We start from the raw sequence: 23423 nt of genomic DNA, 5'->3' as shown, positions 1-23423 counted from the left end.
TATGTTATGAAAGGCTGGTTTTAGGATATGACTGAGTCTGGGAGTTTGTACTGCAAGCTACAGAGTGACAGAGAGAATTAGGGATAGGCTGAATAAGCTGCAACCTAAGGGACCCCATCACCAGGGTGCAAGACTGAATGCTATATTACTATTGAATGCTGATATTATATTATTGCCCCCCTGGTGGCTTCTGGTAGCACTTTGTGTAATGTCTCCTTGTAGACATCTCCTTGTGGCATCCAGTGGTAACTCAGTCCTACATGACACTGGAGCTGCTGCCTCACAGTGACACCTGGTGGAGCCCAGCTCTCATGTTTTCTCCCTGATGTGATGGTGTTATTTTATTATATAGTGACATTGCCAGATGGAGACAGTAGCTATGTGAAAGAGCACCACAGTGTTTGTGAAGGCTAGAGAAGAGAGAAAAGTAAGAAGGAAAAGGAAGAGAAGAGAAAAAGAGCTAAGTTAGTATTGTAGGAGAAAGGGAATGACTCAGTAATGAGTTGGACTGTATAAGTATACATTTTCTATTTATGTGAATGGTTAGGTCTTGTTGACCAGGGTCCAGATGGCCATCACAGCTTTTCAGCCCAGGGGCCCCCACAGAGGGCCTAATTCAGAGCTGGACGTTCTGACCAGAGCGCTCGCTCTGAATCAGTGCCCTCCTTCCTAAAAATGGAGCGGCCTCTTGGACGCTCGCATAGCTGTGGGTTACCACCCACAGCTTATGCGAGCGTCCATGATGATGGTCCCGATGGTCAAGACCATCACGACCATCGGGCTTGCGACGAGACCCTGCGGTAGGGTCTCGGTGACCGCAAGCCCTGGAGTGATTTTGGCTCTATCAGAGCCAAAATCACTCCCACTGACATCACTAGTGATGTCAGTGGGGCCGGATCCAGACGGTAGGCGTTCCCATGGGAACGCCTACGTCTGGCAGCCACGCCCCTGGCACGCCCACCAAAGGGGGCGTGCTGTCACTCACCATAGACAGCACGCCCCCTTTGGTGCGAGCCCCCGAGCGACGTATTCCTCGTCGCTCGCCGGGTCTCGCGCATGCGCACGACGGAGCTCCTTCCGTCGTGTGCATGCGCATTCGCCCAACATTGACCCGCTTGCGAGCGTCCTTCGCTCGCGAGCGGGTCTGAATGACCCCCAGAGTCCTTAATCCAGTCCTGCAAAGTAATTCCAACTTTCACATTTTTATCAGTCAATTTGATTTTTAAAAAGATGTTCATCCCGCTCATAAGGAACTATAACTGTATGGTGATAACAGAGGGCTACTGGACACCATAAAATAAAGGAACATGGGACCTATTGTTGGGAAGCTACAAGAGGCAGCTCCCAATTTTTAAATAATCAATTTGTGCAAAAGTTACACAATGGATCTAATTCAAAGGCACACGCAGGCGCTGCCGATTCTATTTCCACCATCGCGACTTTAGGTTAATACCGCAACCGATTCTGAGATGCCCACTTGCAGCGGCGCTAATCTTTCTTGGTATGTCTTTAGACACACCATCAGTCCCGTCAATGAAGCTTGCACCAGACGTATAGCAGGTGCAATTTGTCTGTCCTGTGACAGCGCTGCTGTGTCTTTAGTTGCAGTCACTATTAGCGACGCCCACGAGTCATGCGACGACTGGCTAGCCACCACCCTGTTACCTACCACGAACACCCATTGAAATCCACAGCTCTTGTGTCCAAATACGTTCTGCGTCTCCTTGCGGTAACCATCGTGATGCAAGCACAGTAGTTCCAACATCGGCCAACTGCGTGCATAGTAGCATTCAATGCAGTTAGCGTGCACCTCTGAATCAGGCCCAATGTATATACTTTAAGTTTTGTCAAATATTTCCTGACAGAGTTACAGCCATGCAAGGATGCCAGGATCAGCTGGGGCCCAGGGAAAAAAGTGGGCAGACACTCAGCCATAAACCATCCACTAAGGGCCAATAATCCAAACTGACCAAGCATAGGGCCTGATTCAGAGCCGGACGCTCTGACCAGAGCGCTCGCTCTGAATCAGGGCCCTCCCACCTAAACTTGGAGCGGCCTCCTGGCCGCTCGCATAGCTGTGGGTGACCACCCACAGCATATGCCAGCGGTCAAAAAGATGGTCGCGATGGTCAAGACCATCGCGACCATCGGGCTTGCGACGAGACCCTGCGGTAGGGACTCGGTGACCGCAAGCCCTGGAGTGATTTTGGCTCTATCAGAGCCAAAATCACTCCCACTGACATCACTAGTGATGTCAATGGGGCCGGACCCAGACGGTAGGCGTTCCCATGGGAACGCCTCCGTCTGGCAGCCACGCCCCCGGCACGCCCACCAAAGGGGGCGTGCTGTCAATCAACATCGACAGCACGCCCCCTTTGGTGCAAGACTATTCGGAGCTCCCTCCATCATGCGCATGCGAGCTAGGGCACCATCGACCCGCTTGCGAGCGGGTCTGAATCAGGCCCATAGTCCCTTTCCCTGTACCCAATGCAGTATATGAACTGGAGCCCATAGGACAGGAAGAAGACTCAAAATGGTAGTGGCTGGTGATTATGGTTCCCATTGGAATAGTGCTGTAGGGAGAAAAAAGATTACTGTACAGGGATGACTGACAGTAGTCCTATAGGAGCCCATACATTGAAGGACATTAAAGTATCTGGAATGATTGAACGAAGATACATCATGACTAACAACATTGATCATTTTCCCTTGCACCCTATAGAGGTGCAACCAACTTACAACTGTGGCTAGACACTTCGGGCTCAATTCAATTACCCGTGATTTACTCACGGGTGCGAGTAAATGCTGCTATATGCCGCACTTACAGTACTGCTGGATACATGGATTTTTTTTTCACATTCCCATAGGGCCATATACAAAGATTCATGAATGTGGGGTGAGTTAGGGCAGTGAGTTGGGCAAGTTCCGATAATGTTGCCGGTGTTCACACTCCGTCATTTCCCTCACTTGAGGGGGCGAGTTAATTGGTTAAGCCCTTCTACTTTAAACATAAATACAGTGTCAAAGTTGTTAAAGGTTTTGGATTCGAAAAAATTTAATTGGGTATCAGAAGAGGCAATCTATTCATGTTTACGAATGATATCGTTCATCTTAGACACCGGAAAGTTCATGGGAAATGGTTTAACTATATCGTTCAGGGAGGATATCGTGTAGTGGATATGCGCCTTAACTAAAGAATGAAAGAGTGAATGAACCTACAGACTGGGAGCGAAATCACCCAAAGAACTCAATGAACATATCAACTCCAGTGTATTCCTACCCAGCTATATATTCTCTATCATAGATCTAGTATCGGTTATATTTATATAATTACAGAATTACAGATGCTGCTTATTTGCTCTTGATATAATGAACTCACATTATCACCAAGATAACACCAATATCACCAGATTCCCTCACCTTATAACTCCCCTCATTTCACAGCCCTACTCAGTAACATCCATGATTAACTCATAATCTTCCCTTATCATATAAGCCCCTGTTCACTCTATCAGCCTGCATTATAGATGTATATATCATCTCTCACGTATTATCACTTTAGGGGAAATGAATCAAACCTTTGAAAGAGTGGAGAAGTTGCCCATAGCAACCAATCAGCATTAGTACATATATCAATAACATTCCGTAAAATGATATGTAAAAGCTGATTGGTTGGTATGGGCAACTTCAGTACTCGTCCACTTCTCCACTCTTTAAAGAGTGTGATACACTCCCCCTTTATCACTATAACCAGTCACTGGACAAAGACAGATTAGTGCCACACTAATATTATACATGATACTCTCCACGTGATCCATTACAGATTGTCACTTACCCTTGATTTAACCCTTTAAACACTACAAATTTGAAGAGGTACACACATATAGATTACGTACCCCTGCATCACATTTTTATCAGAAATACTTGTATATAATTACTTGCTATGCTTTGCATTTTTCTGTAATACTTATAATATGAACTATGCCTAGGTATGTGGGGAGGACAATCCACAATTACATATTTGAGAACACTAGCTAAAAGCTGTTGGGGGAAAGTACTTACCTATGATTTGTACATAAATCTCAGCACACTTATTATTGGAAGGAGCCAATTTGGATTTATACCTGTTATGTTCTGGGTTGTTTGTGGACCCGGGGTGGTAGCAGGAGCGATCACAGAAGCGGATTTGAATAAAAAACTAGTTTTTTTAATAAGCGCTTGAGAAGACATAAAATATGGCAGTAAATAAAAGTCCAGGAATATATAAATGTGCACAAGAGTTCTGTGGTGGGAGAAATGGGTTAATGTCCAAGTAGAAACAATTAGAACTGTCCAGGTGTGCAGGTAGTGAGACTGGAATAATCAACCAGGTATGCAGGTAGTGATGCAGGAAAATAATAGCCAGGTATGCAGGTAGTGAACTAAGGCAATGAGCAGGATGCCAGCAGGCTCAGGCACTCAGGTATGGGCAAGGGTGATGGAGGAAGCGGGGTAGTCCAGCGGAAGTTAGGAGCTGACAGGCAGACAGCGAATTCACAGGAACAGGATAAGCACAGAGAACTCCCTCTCAGCTAGGCTGAGATACACATTGCACTGGCGAAGAAGGAAGGCACTGACCCTTCCTAAATACCCCATGCCGTGCTGTTACTGGCCGGAGGGAACATGTGACTCACCAGGATTGGCCAGCCGCATCACATGGCCAGAAGGCAAGATGGCGGCGCCCATGCCAAACGGAACGGAGACGCCACCAGGCCTTACCAGTGCAGTGACAACAGGCCCGCACAACAACGCGCGCAGCCAAAGCCCCCCGCCAGACACCAGCTCCGCCACGAGACAGCCCGCGCCACAACGACCTCACAGGTAACACCCGCCTAGCACCATGCTGAAATACCCTGGCCGTGACAATACCCTGTTGATATCTACTAATAATATACAGTAGATCACCCTTCTGCGGACATATTTAAGAGGTCATTGAACCTAGAACTACATGAACTATAGATCGATATGCAGTCGGGAAGCCGGCGGACGTAATCCCGACGGCCGGCTTCCCGACTGCTTTATCCCGGCGAGGGTTAAATGACAGGCTTCTAAATCTAGACGCCTGTCATTTTACCGACGCCGGGAGACCGGCGCCCGGCATCCCGATCGAAGTGATGCCGGGCACCGCTGCGGTCAGCCATGGGGAGGGAGGGTTAGGGTTCTCGGGGGGGACTTAGGGTGAGGCACACTCCCTGGGAGGTTAGGGTTAGGCTAGGGGAAGGGAGGGTTAGGCACCCCCCCGGAGGACTTAGGGTTAGGCACCCCCCGGGGGACTTAGGTTTAGGTGGCAGGGAAGAGGGGGTTAGGTGGTTAGGTTTAGGCACTTAGAGGGGGGATTAGGGTTAGGCACTGGGGGGGCAGGTTAGGACGAGGCACCCCTAAGGAGGGTTAGGGTTGGGGGGGGAGGTTAGGTTAGTAAATACTTACCTGGGGACGATCAGGATTTTCACCCATGGCGGGCAGCCGCTGTCGGGGTCCGGAGGTAATTCATACCGATTCCCTACAGATTACCCAGGCTCACCCTTACTGTGAAATTACTTGATTAAAATTATGGGGAGAATTCAATTACGGGCAAATCTGTTTGCCCGGCTGAATCTTCGCGGCAGCAGGATCTTGCACAAAGGTGTTTGCTACCCCATAGTGTAGCGAGAACTTTTGTGCGAATCTGGAATTCGGACGGCCTATGGGTGAGAGACAGGCTACCATTGCCGACGTTTAATCGCCACAGAAACGGCAATTCGCACCCTTCACCGGCAATTGAATTCCCCCTTAGGTGTAACACATTTTGAATTATCGATTACAGTAATACTTCACCTCATGACAGTAATAAAGCCATACACATTAGAAAATAGCAGGACACATTATAATATTTGTTGATTGACTCTAATTCTAAGTTATGTGGCCCATACATCAGTCAGCTATCGGGAGAATTCCTTTTTTGGTTGATTCCAACCCACAAATGATTGGAATCGCGAGTTGGGGATTGGGTATTATTTTGCTGGTCACTCAGCAAACTGCCGATCGGCGGACCGGATTGACATTGGCAGAATGGAGAATCCGCTCATATATGTATGGCCTGCATCATTTTATTATGTTTATATTAACATGAGGTTTATGTTGTTAGACTGTGTAATAATCTTTGAAATCTGATGTCTAATCACATCTGGGGAAAAGCAATGTTTGGCTTCCATGATATGTGCAGCTGAACATCGTGGCAGCACACCCCCGAGAACTGAATCTTTTCCACAGGGGTTCTGCTGATTTACCACTGCTCCCACATATTTATGTTTTTAGGACATTATGTATAGATCAGTTTTGGGTTTGCCAACGGTCCTATAGTATCCAACAACTTAATTTTGTTTTATACTTCTCTACAAATTATGTATGTTCCTAAGGGTGGGCAATAAGCGGCCCCCCAGATGTTGTAAAAAAACACATCCCAGCATGCCCTGCCAGATTTGCTATTTGGCCATGCTAATACTATTGCAAGGCATGCTGGTATTTGTAGTTCAGCAACAGCTGAAGGGCCGCTTATTGCCCACCCCGACCTAGCCCCTTTTAAACAAAATCAATTCCATGAAGACCAGAGCCACTAAACCAAAGGTGGGGAACCTTTTTTCTGCCGAGGGCCATTTTGATATATATAACATTATTCACGGGCCCGGTGCAGGCCATGACCCCTCCGTGTGATGTCACACAGGGGCGGGCCACAATCGCAGGTGATTACAGCAATGCCCGTAGCATCCTGAGGATGCTCCTGGGAGCTGTAAGGACAGTGGTGTGACCATCTGAAGCGTCCTAAAGATGCCCCAGGTGGCTCTGCTGCATAGATTCTGGCTGCATGGTGCCATTCTAGGCACCCTGCAGCCAGATGAGGCTAGCAGAAAAAGGTCTGAGGGTCAGACCAAATGATTCCAGGAGCCTTATACGGCCCCCGGGCCTGAGGTTCCCCATCCCTGCACTAAACAATAACACAGTTTGTGTAAAATAAATCAGTGTACCAGGCAGATCACTGCGATACGTGCCATGCCCTAACCACATTACATCCCAGTGGTCGCAAAAGAGGTTAACTTAACTCCCAAACAGCATAACAACTCTGGAGCAGTGTGAGGCCAAGTCTCTGTGACATCACTCCCCCGCTTTGTACACTAGAGAAATGTTTATCAAAAGTAACTATAAGCTACAGTTCAATATAGTTAGTTCCTGACTTTTCATGAGGGTGTAACAGCTCAATGCCAGCCAAGTTATTACTGGTTTCAGTGCACATGAATAGGGTGTTTACAGTACATCAGTCAGTAGTTACACAATATAGAACACTGCTCTGCAATATCATCACCATGGGCTGATCTGCCAGTTCCCTGTGATCACATAAGGGTATTTCCGCCCTTCTGACCTCATTTCCTACTACTGATACTGATACACTCTGCAGCAACTCAGCCCTGAACAACTGTTGAGCGATTCCCTCCTCTACGCTTCCGCCCTTACTGAGGCCACACAGGTGAGGATAGTTTACGTCACTTCCGCCCACTCACCTGGCAGTTCCCTTTCTTTTTTCATCTCATTCTGCAGCTCAGTGTGTGCTCGGTACAGTATTCATCTCATTAATCTGCTATTAGTGTGTGGAGGAGTGTGCTTGCTTCTTTGTACACACAGTGCGAGTCATTGCATTCATGCTGAGTGTAAATGCATGCATAATACAGTGTATGTGTGGGCGTGGGTCATGCTGCTCTATTAAGCGTTGTCCTAAGGTGCTTATGCTTGCTGTCTGTAACAGGTGTAGAACAAACATATATTCTGTCAATCTGTTAACGGATTTGTATGTGGGTGACCATAGTTATATATCACACTATTGCAGATACAATGGGTTCCAGTGATGTCAGTCATATCACATCAGGGATCTCATGGGAGATCTACCTACTATTCTCTACTCAGATGACCTGTTACATACATTCCATGTATTGGCATCCAGTGGACAGGGCATGCTGTGATTTATAGTTTTCAAACACCAGCAGCCTGCTCCTGCCCTGTTTAGTAACATAGATATTTTTCTTAGATTATTTATTAATATATATTATTGCTGGTATTTGTTTTAAACACTTGCTAATGATGCGTGATTTATTTATTCATTTTTTCATACATGAAAATTAATTCTTGGTGAATCATAAAATGTGTTATATTTTAATCTCATCTGATTTGTTTTTGCTGTTCCAGTTTGCAGTTTATTCTCTATATCAGTAAAATGTGTGTATAACTATAGTAGCTACTATACTACATCGCTACACTTTGCCAATTCCATTATTTTATCTTATTTAAATCTTGAATCTGGATTTATCTGGTCTCCAGAGAAAAGTTTGTCTTATTGACCCTGCCAGGGCAGGTGTATGTGAGTTAATATATTACATTAGATTCAGGCAACTACAACTCCCAGCATGCACACACAGGAATTGTAGTTCCATAACAGCCTTTGGTTGACAGGCCATTATGGGATTTTTGTTTTAAAGCAGCAGAAGAGCTTCAGGTTGCCAAAGAAATCCTTACACAGTCTGGGAGCCAGTAGATTTAAGTGTGTGCAGGAGCTGAACATATCGTGTTTACTGTGATGGTTTTATTAGTATGTGGCTCTAGTAGTAAGAGAGAGTTACCTTGTTACAGACTACAGTATACAGTGTATGTATTTGTTACTGTTCTACTTGTAGTTTTTCTTTTATTCAAATTTTGGGTTCAGTGGCTTTTTAAGTGTTGATGCATCATTAAATGTTTTTCTTTGTTTCTGTCATTCCTGGAAAACAACTGTACCCTGAGGATTACAATGGTCTCCAGCTACCAGGATTCACGCAGCCATAACAAGTATAAAGTTAATGGCTCGGAGCCACAGAGGACTCCCGTGGTGTTTGATCTAGTTACCTAGGAAACTGTTTTCCTCCGAGAGCCACTCCCAACCTATAGATGACATTGTCTGGGAGCATCTGTGCCAGATTGCATGGACCCAGCTAAATCAATTGGTTCCCAAAAGGAACAAGTTTTACCATATCCCAGACTCAATTACAGAGAGAATGTATCATAGGTTTCCATGCATTGCCGCATATTAAATTGATGTCATTAAGTTTGTCACCTTAGATTACCGAAGCGAGAGACTAATGGTAAGTTTAATTCCAATAACAAAAACAGGCTTAACATCGCTCCTCCTGAAGACTGAATGTGTTAATTTTGGACAATTCTCCCATAGATTTTGCTATAGATGTGTAGTTTTTTTTTGGAAAAGTCTGCTATAGATTCCTATTTATCTTAGGATTCCATACCGGGCTGCTGTAGTGTAAGGCAGGGCCGTAGCTAGGGTAGTGCGGCCGGTGCCATCGCACAGGGCACCACAGGTCAGGGGGTGCTGTTTGGGCCTGTCAAATTTCTGTTTATTATCATTCTTGCTTGTAGCTTCCTCTTATTTCATCCCCAGCATCTCCTGGCCTCTCCTATCTCTTCCCTGGCCCTTCCCCATGAAGACATGGCCCTTTTTTGGGTGCATTATGTCCCTTTGAAAAATGAGGGGGGCACCAATGCTCTTTCTGGCACAGGGCACCAAAAAGTCTAGTTACGGCTCTGGTGTAAGCTCTTCACCTGCTGTCAGCACTTCACTGACACAGGAGTGGAATTATGGTTTAGCCCATCCCTAAACTATTCTTGTACTCACAAATGCAAGCATCACCCTCCTTACCTTTTATTTGCACAATAAGTGAGTCATTGAAACATGGAAAAAACTGCCCAGGATCCAGTGTTTCCATCCCAACAACCCTCAGGAAAGGGGCAGACATTGTACACTGTCAGCACTGCTTCCCACATAGCTGACCACCAGCCGAGGATGACTACTCAGTATGTGGACATATAGTTCTTTCTCCGCAGAGCTAGTCAGTGGTGCCCAGCCCAGTGGCAGGAGTGATGGGAGAGATGTGCATTTTAGTTCAGTGGAATATTAATGAAGTGTTTGATTAGTGCTCAGAGGTCCATTTTTCTGGAACAGATTAAATAGATTAAAATGTGGAGAATCCTGAAGGCTGTTTCTTATCTGTATTCCCTAATAACATCGCTACATGCACCACATTGAGAGGAATTTTACAAACATTGTTCTAATGCATCAGATAAATGTTACCCTACTGATTCTGTATCAGTGACTTTCATTTTTGTACCCACACCTATCAGATTTGATTTAAAATTGTGTTCTAATCCATTGTCTGTGGGTTGTCTCTCCAGATCTGTGATGTCCTCCAGCCGTCAGATCCGTGTGTTCCCCTCGCCAGCAGAGCTTGCTCTCTCTCTATCACAGCTCCTGGTACATGAATCTAGGAGCAAAAACAGCTTCCATCTGGGATTATCTGGCGGAAGCTTGGTGCAGCTGCTGAGCCGAGAATTACCCAAAACTGCAGGGCTCGATACAGAAGGGTGGAAAGTAGCCATGTGCGATGAAAGGCTGGTCCCATTTACTGACCCGGAGAGCACATATGGAGAGTACCAGGTGAGCTGCGCTTACGATACAAATTTTACAGCTTTTTGTTTTGTTCAAAACATATTTACTAACAAAAGCTGCAACTATCTGTTTTCTACTGATAAAAACGTTTCTGAATACAGATTAATATAACAAATTAATGTAAGTGAACTGACTTGCTTTGCATGGCACTGAACCTCCATTTCCAACCATTCATACATACTTACAGAAAACATCCCTAAGCCATCCATATACTGCAGAAATGATACATCACAAGCTACACTGATACCCCCTCATTGCCAACCGTATACTACACAATGATACCCCCTCATTGCCAACCGTATACTACACAATGATACCCCCTCATTGCCAACCGTATACTACCCAATGATACCCCTCATTGCCAACCGTATATACATTACATAATAATACCCCCTCATTGCCAACCGTACGGTATACTACACAATGATACCCCCTCATTGCCAACTGTATACTACACAATAAAACCCCCTCATGGTCAAATGTATACTACACAATGATACCCCCTCATTGCCAACTGTATACTGTACTACACAATGAAACCCCCTCATTGACAACTGTATACTGCACAATGATACCCCCTCATTGCCAACTGTATCCTACACAATGTGTATACGTTTAGGATGCCGGCGGCTGCAATACCGACCGCCGGCTTCCCGACTCCTCAATCCCGGCTAGGGTTAAATGACAGGCGTCTAAAATTGCCCCTACGCCGAGAGACCGGCATCCCGATCGAAGGATTGCAGGGCGCCGCGAGCGGACAGCCGCGGGGGGGGGGGTTAGGTTTAGGGCTCCCGGGGGGGACTTAGGGTTAGGCACCCCCCGGGAAGGTTAGGGTTAGGCTAGGGGAAGCGAGGGTTAGGCACCCCTGTGGGGAGGATAGGGTTAGGCACCCTCACCGGGGGACTTAGGTTTAGGCAGCGGGGGGGGGGGGGTTAGGTTTAGGCACTTGGGGGGGGGAGGTTAGGGTTAGACACCCCTAAGGGAGGGTTAGGGTTAGGGGGGTAGGTTAGGTTAGTTAGTACCTACCTGTGGACGATTGGGATTTCCAGCGATGTCGGGCTGCCGCTGCCGGGATCTCTTCCTCTGTCGGCCTGATGCTGCCGGGATTCGAACTGCCGGCCTTGCGGACGGGATTCCACACAATGATACCCCCTCATTGCCAACTGTATACTGCACATCAATACCCGCAATTGTCATCCATATACTGCACAATTATACCTCCAATACTGCACATCAATACCCCTTTTTGCCATCCATATACTGCACAATAATATATCCCGTTGCCAGCCATTTGCTGTGTCAGCATGCCAGATTTACTAGTAGCTCTTTCATTGTGCTAAAATGTGAGAAGCTCCCCTCATTACAACAGTGAACCAATCATCACACTGAAACACGCAACCTTATGTCTGGGAGAGCTATGTATATTTACCAGTCCTAGAAAGCTGTTCCTGCTGAGCCTGTCATGTGGTTCTTCACTGCTCTGGCGATAAGTCAATGACCAAAGCCAAGATTCGTGAATTAATAATATGAACATTATTAGTACAAAACGTAGACAATAAAGACGTGCAATTCTCCTGTGGTCCGGTACCAATATTATTTGATTTGTTCTACTTTAATCTAATTGTGTCACAAATAAATGTTAGAAAATGTTCAATCCACCGTGAAATAAATCATTACATTTTGTAGATTTGTTCAAATCATTTCTATCACTGACATTTTTTTTTTCTAGAGCGTTTGTTGTTTGAATACCACATTTTGTACAAAATTGAATTTGATTTCAATTTTTTTATTTAGGCCTACATATATTTAGCAATCTTCACAAGCCCATTTACCGGCCACAAAAAATGAATGTTTGTAAAAGTGTAACATTTTTCTAAACGTTTCGCTCATGTCACATAAGGAACTTCCCAGCCCAACGGAAACTGACACTTTGGGTAGTAGACGTCTATAGCTTTTATATTTTCCTGTATGAAGGCCTGTTTTCCTCCTCTGTCACTAATGGTGTATTTGTCCTCCTAGTCACCACTTGAGTTGAAGCCTGTAGCAAAAAACTTGGGCTAATAGCACATTAATCAGATGTACAGATATGGGAATGCAATATTGACTTAGGGCCTGATTCAGCTTTGGGAATAGAGTAAGATAAAGTAAGTAACTGTGAACCTGGACAAACCATGTTACAATGCAAGGGGTGCAAATACATAAATTTTTGGTATGTAGGGTAAATACTGGCTGCTTTTGGATGTAGCCCACAAATACTGCACAGCTTTATTTTTACTCTGCAATTTAGATTTCAGTTTGGACACGGCCCTCCCAAATCTAAATCTCTCTGCACATTTTTACATCTGCCCCACCTGCAGTGCAGCATGGTTTTACCCTAGGCCACCGTTATTTGCTCTATATTACTTTATTCCCAAAGCTGAATCAGGCCCTTAGTGCCTAACAAATGTATTGCCTTGTAACTAACAGTGTTTTTCAACCGCGAGTGGTTATCAAGTGTGCCGCAGTGGTCAGCTTAGCACACTTGTACTGTAGTGTGTAGGAGTCAATATGTATGTTTTTTCATTGGTCACGTGCGCTTCATCGCCGGATGGTGTGGCTTGGCAATTTTAAAATCTTGTGTAGTGTGCCTCAAGTTGAAAAAGTTTAAAAACCACTGAACTATCATATACAGTATGGGACTGATTGTTTGCTGTAGTTGCGGGCAGCCACGGAAGCCAAATTTACTTACTTAGATGCTAATGTAAGATTTTGTAGGGCTACCGTCTTCTCGCTAAGCTGATTTAGCAGGGTGCCGTGCCCTACCCGATTTTAAAATGGCAAAATGCATCCTGCCATACCTGCCGGCGCCCTGCTGAAACAGCCTGCCGGGTGCCGTCCCCACCCGGAGGCCGCATTGTCCTGCGCGAGGGAAACATTGGTTTTGGTAATGGTAAATGGATGCCATACATCTATTCACAGTGAGGAGAGAGCTTGGGGGCAGCCCAGCGTGTCCGTAAGTGCTGGGCATGCCCCAAAGAGTGACAAAAAGGGGGCATGTCTTAATGATCCGTCCCCTTTTTGGATTAAGGTGTGCGCGACAGTGCCCTTTTCACATTCCGGGCCCCCTTGCCCAGCGCTGGATCTAGAATTAACACTAGTTAAGGCTAATGCGGTAGTTCATGCATCTGCAAGTGGAAAGCCACGTTGCCCATTGATTTTACGCCAGCTGCCGCAGCAATGGTAATAGTGTCTGCACTTGCACCAGACCCATGCTACGTGCAAGAGATCCATCAGCGTCAGGCTTCCCTTTCCCCGTACTCGAGACTCAGGAATGCATGGAGCTTTTGATGCATGCCCACGACACCACCACAAGTCAGGGCGGTTATATGCAATCACATTGTCACTGCCCAGTACTTACCCCGAAATGCCCTATTTCATGGAAACACTGGCCAAAGTTCTATCTGACTCAGATTAGGACAGACATACAGTATGTAAAGATGTGTAAATTCGCACCTGCGTATGCGCTGTATGCAAAAGCTCGTCGTTTACATCTGTGCTGAGTCAAAATCAGGTCCTATATCCTTACACTTATTACACTAAAACAAAATTAATCATAATGGGAGTTTGTAACATTTAATCAAGGCGTGAATTTGGATAAATATAATCAGACTAGAGCAGTGGATCCCAAACTCGATCCTCAAGGCACTCTAACAGTCCAGGTTTTCAGGATATCCATACTTGAGCACAGATGGTTAAATCAAGTTAATTGAGGTACTAATTAAACCACCTTTGCTCAATCATAGATATCCTTTAAAACTTGAACTGTTAGGGTGCCTTTAAGACTGAGTTTGGGAACCACTGGACTAGGGGGTGTAAATAAATATATCTACGTTATAGGGTACATTGGGTAAAAGAACACATTTTAGGGTATACTTGGTAAACATTTACCCTCACACAATAGATCAGTGAGAAGGACTGATGTGGATCCGTGGAAGGGGAGAGACAACATGTCTATTATATACCAGATTCATTTATTTTTACTTTATTTGTGTGCTATGAATGCCCTGCACTTCACAGACGTCAAGTTCTCTTGATATCACATTGAGAACTGCATTCATTTACAATTCACTGACCACTTAAATGGCTATATTATAACCTGCAGTCTTTGGTGGGAAATTGTCATTTCTCTCTGAAGTCTCTGGGCCTGATTCAGAGCGATGTTTGGCCACTGCGCATGCGCCGCGTCCGGCGTGTGCATGCGCGAGCCCCCCCCGAGCAACTGAACTCAGTCGCTACGGGGCTCGCTACAAGGCGAGGCTGCTGTCAATGGTGAGTGACAGCTTGCCCCGTTTTGTAGCGGGTATGGGGCGTGGCTACACAAACGCAGGCGTTCCCTTAGGAATGCCGGGCGTTTGTGGGAGGACCTACTGTCAGTAATGGACTTCCTGCTCTATTAGGGTCTCGTCGCAAGCCCGATGGTCGCGATAATTGCGACGGTCTCCAGCCCACTCGCACAAGCTGTGGGTGGACACCCACAGCTTTCCAAGCGGCCTGGACACACAAAAAAAAAAAAATGCCCACAGACCCTGCGAGCTTCCTGTAGCAGCGAGCGGGTCTGAATCCGGGCCTCTGTGTCATGAAGTCACATAATAATGTAATTCTTCTACTTTAAATGACAGCCTACAGATGCTGTCAACATAATACAGCAATTGTGTTTCATAAGTTAAACCTTTCGTAAATAAGGACAACATTCTGTGTAATATGGGAAGTTACCCAATACAGAAACGGAATGTACAGTGCATGAACACTGGATTACCAACTGAGCCATGACCTGAACCCTGACCCCTTGCATAAAGATTATAAGGAAGGGCAAGCCAGCCGACTGCTTAGGGCCAGGGGGCCCACCGACGGTGCAGAATCATGAAGGGCATTTCTTATTTCCAGCGGACCACTAGCTCCGCCGGAAATGTTTGAGCGCTGGGCTGGCTGGGTCCCTGTCTCCCGGCAGGCTGTCAGTAATTAGACAGCTGCCAGGTGCTAGCTCCAGCACGCACCTGCATCCCGATCAGGGCTGGATTATAGGGAGGGCGACAGGGGCGGTCGTACTGGGGCCCGCACACATAGGCACCATACCCAAGATGAACTGTTTCTTTTTTTTTATCTTTTAACGGAGCCGCAGCCCGCAATTAAGCCCCGACCCTGCGTTTGGCTCCGCCCCTTATTCTGCTGCTGGCCTGCTGCCACTGAAGTAAGCAGCAGTAATGTATAGATGTGTGTCTGTCTGTGTGTGTGTGCATGTATAGCTATCTAATAAAAATAAATAAATATATATATAAAATATACACAGACAGACAGACAGAGCCGGCTCTTGGGGTGTTCGACCAGTGAGGTTGATCAGGGGCGCCACCCCATAGAGGGCGCACCCCTCCCCAACATCTCTGTTTCAGCGGGACAGTACTGACCCGCTGTGGTCAAATTGGGAGGTTGGGGACCCCCACCGCCTCAGCGGTGCCGGATCCCGGAGTAGCTGAATGGATGTTGCGCGCATGCATGCGGCATCCATTCAGTGCCGGGAGAGGGCTGGGGGAAGTACAGCTAGTGACGGAGTGCTGGGCATGCCTCAACATAACGTCACTTAGGGGGCGTGGCCTACGGTAATTTGGTCGCTCCCCCATTTTTGCTGTGCAAGACTATAGGGCGCTATTAGTACAGCTGGCACAGGGTGCTCCAGCCCCTGGAGCCGGCCCTGTGTGTATATAATATATATATTTACACACACACATTTTATTTATATATATATGTGTGTGTGTATATGTATATTACTCAACTTTTAATAATAGGGGCCCCCACACGTTTGTTGCCCAGGGGCCCCCACAGTCCTTGATCTGGCCCTGATCCCGATCATTGTGTTGTGCATGTGAGCCGTCATGACCCACGCGCGTATGACATCACCTGCACAGTGAAAGGAGCTGGCCTGGGAACAGAAGAGAGTGGAGAGGAGTAACTGAAGAAGTCAGGATACACCTAGTGAGGGAGAACTATCTGCAACCCGGTGGAGAGGGTGCGTCGAGCCCCGAGGTATGTGCTGCTGGTGCAACGGTTGCCAAGCTACTCCTGCCTGCAGTCTTTGAGTGCATTATCAGCCGCCTGTTACTAATTGGGGGGTGCGGGTAGGGGTGGAGGGGACACAAACAGACTGAGCCAGCCTGGCCCTGACTGCTACAATGAGGGAAGAGGAGTGGTATACACTGATTGAGATTGAGCCTGGCCCTGCTTGATACAAATTGGGGGGGAGGAAGCATACACTGTTGCAGACTGAGCCTGGCCCTGATTGTTACAAATGGGGGAGGGGTTGGGTATACAGTGACTGAGGCTGGCCCTGATTGTTACAAATGGGGGTGGGGTTGGGTATACAGTGACTGAGGCTGGCCCTGATTGTTACAAATGGGGGTGGGGTTGGGTATACACACTGACTGAGCCTGTCCCTGCTTGTTACAGATTGAGAGTGGGGGAGGGCATACACTAACAGCCTGGCCCTGCTTGCAACAAATGGGGGGGCATACTTTATCACTGACACTGCCTGAGCTTGGCCCTGCTCACAATAATGGGGAGGGGGGGGGGGGGGGCATATAGTGCTATGGATTGTTTGAGAGGAAGGGAGGCCCCATGAGCTGTAAATTTGCCTCTGGGCTACCCAAAAAACTTTTTTTTTATTTCCAGTTGTCAATTTTTATTTTATTTTTATAAAACTACTCCATTAAGTGCAAAGTGATATTTGTATCCACCAGTTACAGCATCACAGAACATTAACAACATTAGTTTTGGCACAAGTCAGGAGGTGAAGCACTGGATGACTGTGCAGTGATGTGTAGTGCTGGATGACTGTGCAGTGCTGGATGACTGTGCAGTGATGTGCAGTGCTGGATGACTGTGCAGTGCTGGATGACTGTGCAGTGATGTGCAGTGCTGGATGACTGTGCAGTGCTCTAGTTCTTCTGCCGGCTGTCCTGGGATAAGTACGTGGGAAAGGGAGAACAGGGGAGAAAGATTCTTCTACAGAAGAAACAAATCTCTAATAGTTTGAGTTAAACTATCCAAGTATTCTATCAAAAATGATGTGCCCCAATACAAATGTGAACAAAAACCAGACAGAAAAAGAAGCTCTAGAAAAAGGGTCATACTCAGGATATACGATGGCTCATACTAAAATGTAACTTTTTCATTAGTTCATTAAAAAATGGGTGCTATTAAATATCAAATACAGACTGAGGGCCAAATGTAATAGGGTGAGAGTCTTTAAAATGTTAGTTTTCTCACACTTTTTAAACTCTGCCAATGTAATAGAGTCAGAGAACAAAGCAACAGAGCAAACTCACATGTTTTTCAGACTCAAGAAACTCCCGATTTGAAATCTCATTCAGATATTTTCCCATTTTGAAGGTAAATTCGACCAATGTGAGAATTTACTGCTAAACTCTCACACTTTCTAAACTCCCACCGTATTGTAGGCCCCCATTTATTAACGAGTTTTATCACCAAAACGAGTAACAAATGTCACTGTGTATGATAAATGGTGCTCCAGCCAATCACCTCCCAAATGTCATTTCTAACAGTTGACAGTTGGGAGCTGATTGGCTGGAGCACCGTTATCACACACAGTGAAATGTATCACTCGTTTTGGTGATAAAATGAGGCCCTATATTTGGCCCTGAACATGAGAAAAACAGAAAAAAAATATATAACAAGCAAAATAGCACAAATAATGAAAGTGTAAAGATGTGTGTTTCTGTCTGTCTCTGTTGTCCTAGGATAAGCCCAGAGTCCTGTGTAAATGCTCCACCTGCTACCGAGCAGGACTGGTTCAGATTTAGATGTCTGGAGTCAGTTACCAGCAAAGAGGTGATGCAGCATTTACACAACAGCCATATGCAAACTGTTCCAGGTGTTGGCGAAGAATCCTGGTTGTGGCAGTGACTATTCTTCTAATACTGGTGGCACCATGTCGGGGCACATTTCACATTTGCAGAAGGTTTATGTGAGCCGGTAGGAGTGGTCCGTAAGAAGCGAGTTACTGTTAATAGAAATACCAAAGATCTGAGTTGCACCTAATGCAGTCAGATTTCTAGCTGCATTCTGTGACCAAAAGTCCTATGCTACCATCCTGAAGTAACACACACTATTGTTGTGTAATGGCACTTAGAGTATACATTAACGTTACTTCCCTTGGGGTTTTTTATGAAGATTTATTCCCCCTTTTTCAACCTCGGTTTATACAACACAAAAAGAGACAAACACACAAAATTCCTTGTGTAGTACAGTTGGGAATTATGGTTGGTAGTCAATGTGTATAATTATTATATTGTGGTAAGAACACCCCCAAACAGTGCATTTACAGGTTACAAGTGTAAGTAAGGCCTATCACAAGACAGTCTTGCTTCTGTTTAGACACGTCCCCATCACCATATATATGCCCCCTCCACAAAACACTCACAAACTCAGGACTTAAAGCAGACACATCAGGTAGCCTTGTATTATTCTCAAAAGATTCTCTCGCCTCCTCCTCTTTTGAATAAGTGTTTTTCGTATTTCACTCCCAATTAATGTATGGAGTACAAAAGCTATGGGAAAAGTTCACAACTTTTTTCATTCCAATCCAGAAACACAATACCATAAACAAAAAAAACATGAAGATATGGAAGGACTCCTACCTAAAGTATCAGGAGGTTCACAATATGTTGTACACAAATGGGGCCCCGTTTGATAGTGTCCTCCTTCCTCCTCAGCAGGGTCTCCTTCTAAATACTACACTACCCCCATGCTAATATCCACCCATATTTTGAGTCCGATGCATCTATGGGGTCGTACCAGTCCCAGCCGCCAGAGTAGCCATCCTCATTCGTAATGGCCCTAATCCATGCCTGGAACATAAGATTCAATTGATAATGGGATGAAATCTGCATAAGCTCAACTCAGAATAGGTTGCAAATCTGACTACATGTCGTCCGAATGCATCTCCTAAGTGCAAATGCCCTGTTACTGCCCACTTGTCACCCAGTAGCGCCTGTTCCGCCATCGGTGAGAGGTGTCTAAGCTGAGCACAACTCAGAATATCTTGGAGGTGCTGTAAATTGTGTTTGTGGAGCATGACAACTGCACAGTTTGCCTAAAATTGTGATATAAGGTTGCATTCCAAATTGCTTGAAACTCAGAACCTGCCCCCAAATCTGTAATACTCTTGCAGAGTTACAAAGTGAGACCATAACATCACAAACTTTGATCTGGTAACCGGTAAAAAAAAAATATTGATAATCCACAACAGAAGCCATCTTTCATTTTAAACTAAAGTAAGTCTTTTGAATTTGTTTTTCATCTCATTTGCATTCATTACCTTTGGTACTTAAAGATACCCAACTCCAGAGAAAACTTTTCCAAATAGTGGACAAAATGATGTAGAGTTTAAGATTGTCAGTCAACATTAGGAGCAATGGAGGAGGAAATAAATACTCTGGCATTTTGCGCGTGCCATCTTTTTGCTGGCAGTAGCCAAGCACGCCACTGGTAACCTATTTTTGACAGGTGGGATAACTCCATTAGTTCTTGGGTGCTCAGTGCAATTGCTTACCCATTACAAGTATAATATGCCTTGTTGGGTTGAAAGTCAGCCCAGGCTGTTGGCAAAAGTGGTGATTTCAGTGATCACAAGGATTCATAATCAGTAACTGGTGGCGGACCTAGTTAGTAGGCACTTTCCTGACTGCTATTTATAGGGAAACTGATTTTAGAGAGTGCATTACTGGAAGCAGAGGATCCCCATAAGGAGGACCTACCTGAAATGAAGGGGACTGGTGGAGAAGTTGCCTATAGCAACCAATCTGGTTCTAAGAAAGATATACATTTAGTTTGTGTACTGCTGAATTAGAAATTTGTAACTGTGAAAAGCCCACTTAGAGTATGCATTCATGAACCATGATTGCCCTAAATCTAGAGGCTACTGAACAGCAATTCAGCCGACAAAATAGCTGCCATCATGTCTACAAAGCACACATTGTAACCATCTTAAAATTATACTTCAGTTGGACCTTAAATGTGCAAATAATGGAATCTTATATTCTATAGGCTGATCCAGTAGAGGAGCCTATCAATTACATTCCTAAAGGTGCCTACACACTTGGTGATGTGCTCACGATCCGACGATGTGTCCGATTTCCCCTTGAACTCTCCCCAGCAGCTCTCCGGCAGTCGTGGGCATGATTTGGTGTTAAAAAACTGTCCAATGTGACAAACGATCTATCGTGCCTCCTAACTATTTCAGTGCATCGTGACTGAGATTGGAAAATCTGCCCTACAGCACAGCAGATCTGAAGATGCGATGTACGACCAGCGGGGACGCGCATCGGCATCGTGAGTGGAAACTCACGATTTGGGCATATTTTACACGATTTGTCGTCTCGATTTGTCGGAATCGGGCAAATCGTGTAAAAAAATCTCCAAGTGTGTAGGCACTTTAAGATGCACTACCTGACTTCTATTCTCTAGTACTGACTACTATTCATGAGGCACTGGTAGACTACGAACTCATGGCTATTAGCTCTGTGGTGTGAATGTTTCTTTTACAGCAGAATAAAGCAACATATAACAGGGAGGAAATTGACAAGTGGCAAGGAACCTGGATTTATTGCAATAGCTCAGTGGTTCCCTAGAATTTCAGTATATTTTTCATGGCACCCCTAGATCAAAAGTTTATTTTACTTTTTTTTAATAAAATCACAAAACAATATAAAGTACATTGCTTGCAAACTTTCATTGGGCTCCATTATGTGAAGGTGGACAGAGTTGTGCTTCTGTTTTTCCACCTATTTTCTGGTTGGCAACCACCAGCATTGGTTTTGCCAATCACGTTGACCATAAATAATTTGATTTAATCCCGTGGCACCCCTCCAAGTTCCCTGATGCACTCAAAGGTGCTACAGCACCCAGTTTGGGAACAACTGCAATAGCTTATATTTAATTTGTTGGTAAAATCAAGTGCAATAATTAAGATTCGGCACTGGCAATTAAATTGTTCTGTTGTGGAGAGATGCTAATCAGTTCATTACTAATATTAATCAGTAGCATTTCATGTTAAACTAATGTTCTAAGGATTGCAGAGTGTAAAGTGTTCAATACTATAGTATTATATTTAATATTGCTCATCTTTAGTTACCCTCAGCTCTATAATACTCTGTCATCCCCAAACCTCTCCCTAAAACTACCAGAGTGGCTGCCACTGATAGGAACTTTGCAGAGTGCCACAGTCAATCTATGTATTCTTTTATAAAGCTCCCCTGTAATCAGCAATGTGCTTGTTATGCCAGATGCTCTTCAGTATTTGTTAGTTGACCTCAATGCATATAATCTACACACAATCTGTCTTGTTTTTTTTTCATTTCTAGTGGGCTGCATTTGCTTAATGTACCTGGACTCCTATAATCTAGTCTGAAGTTGAAGTGAGGAACGTTAAACTGGTCTGAAGACGGTCAGGCAGACTACTGTTATTTTGCCATACAAGTAGTCTCTAAACATGTAATGGATTCAGGCTTCAATTGTGGTTACAATTACAGGCTTCAAGTGTCAGGCATGGGCTGTTACAAGCGGTTTACTATAATGTAACCACAATCATAGTGGCCCAAAGCTGTCATCCTCCTTCTCATGTGGTTACCCTGGTACTGGTTTGCTACTCATGTTAAAACCAAAGCCCCTGAGAAATACTGAAATACTGAGGTTGGCTTCTTTAGGAATCAGACAACTATTTTTCATATTCTTTTCCTTTCTCTCCCAGCGTCACCTTGTTCCTCTTGGCCTCCTGTCAGAGTCGCAGTTCATCACCATTGATCCATCATTGTCTGTGGAAGATGCAGCTGCTGATTATACTAAGAAGTTGCAGAAGGTGAGCATACAATGATGCTTTTGCAATTGGGTGTAAGCTGTACGGTAATCTCTCTCTCAGGGGTATATTTGCTAAAGGTTCGATTTTTATGTCTATTTAAATCGATTTGATATCGACTCAAAATCAACAGTGTAATACACTGCCAAAATCTATCATTTACTAACATTAGATTTTTTTAAAATCAAATGCAATGTGAGTCGATATTGGCAGGTGTAAATGCATTCCCCCTTGATTTTCCGTGACAAGAACAGGCTAAAAGGTGCAGGGCTGGGTTACAGGTATAGGGGGGCACATTTTACTGTGTTTTTTCCTGTATTTTGTACTTTTTAGCCTTATTTATCCCTAAGAAGCATGCACAGATCATAGTGATCTGTGCATACTTCTCCCAAACTCTCCTGCCTCAGGCAGGTGCATTGTTTGGGTCGGTTTGGCAGTCTATTTTTAGTTGAATTTGCAAAATCGATCACCTATAAATACACCAAAAATCCAAAATCAAGCTAAATCAAACTTTTGTAAATATACCCCGCTGTCTCCTCTTCCTCTCCCTCGCTCATCCTTCCTTTCCCTCGCTCTCTCTCTCTCTTCCTTTCCCTCCATCTCCCACTTCCCCTCTGTCTCCCACTGCTGATTAGGACATATTTAATAACATTGAATGTGAATAAATGAATGCAAAATGTGCACAGAACCACAGCAAGTAATGTAGATAACAATATAGAAATTCTTACCCACATAGAAATGAGTACAGCTTTGCCCTCATGAGTTTACTATTGAAAATGTGAGAGCTAAAACAAAAGGCTTAAGGAGGACCTGTCATCTACGCAGAGTAGATGGTTGCATTATGTAGGGTGAGCTAGTGTGCATACCTCCCATGATTTTCTAGAAGCCAGTGAGCTCTCTGATGGGCAGACGTATGTTTATGAGGCCTAGCTTTCATTCATGACTTTTATATTCAGAAGATTTTTT

General features: G+C 44.9%; 1 protein-coding gene across 7 annotated transcripts in view; it reads left to right on the top strand.

Moving 5' to 3' along the window:
* The window catches only part of PGLS (6-phosphogluconolactonase), a 78957-nt gene that overhangs the window by 29177 nt on the left and 26357 nt on the right, over positions 1-23423 (top strand). Inside the window, exons 1-3 of one of the 7 annotated variants that reach the window (XM_088455124.1) lie at positions 4762-4860; positions 10282-10543; positions 22353-22460. In XM_088455124.1, coding sequence (XP_088311250.1) covers positions 10289-10543; positions 22353-22460 — 363 coding nt within the window. In that variant the 5' untranslated portion in view covers positions 4762-4860; positions 10282-10288. The other 6 variants (XM_088455126.1, XM_088455125.1, XM_088455131.1 and 3 more) reach the window with 6 other exon arrangements.

The sequence above is a fragment of the Taudactylus pleione genome, unplaced genomic scaffold, assembly GCF_031769625.1.
Source record: "Taudactylus pleione unplaced genomic scaffold, aTauple2 ptg000644l, whole genome shotgun sequence".
Classification (NCBI taxonomy): domain Eukaryota; kingdom Metazoa; phylum Chordata; class Amphibia; order Anura; family Myobatrachidae; genus Taudactylus; species Taudactylus pleione.
This window is presented reverse-complemented; position numbering and strand designations above follow the sequence as displayed.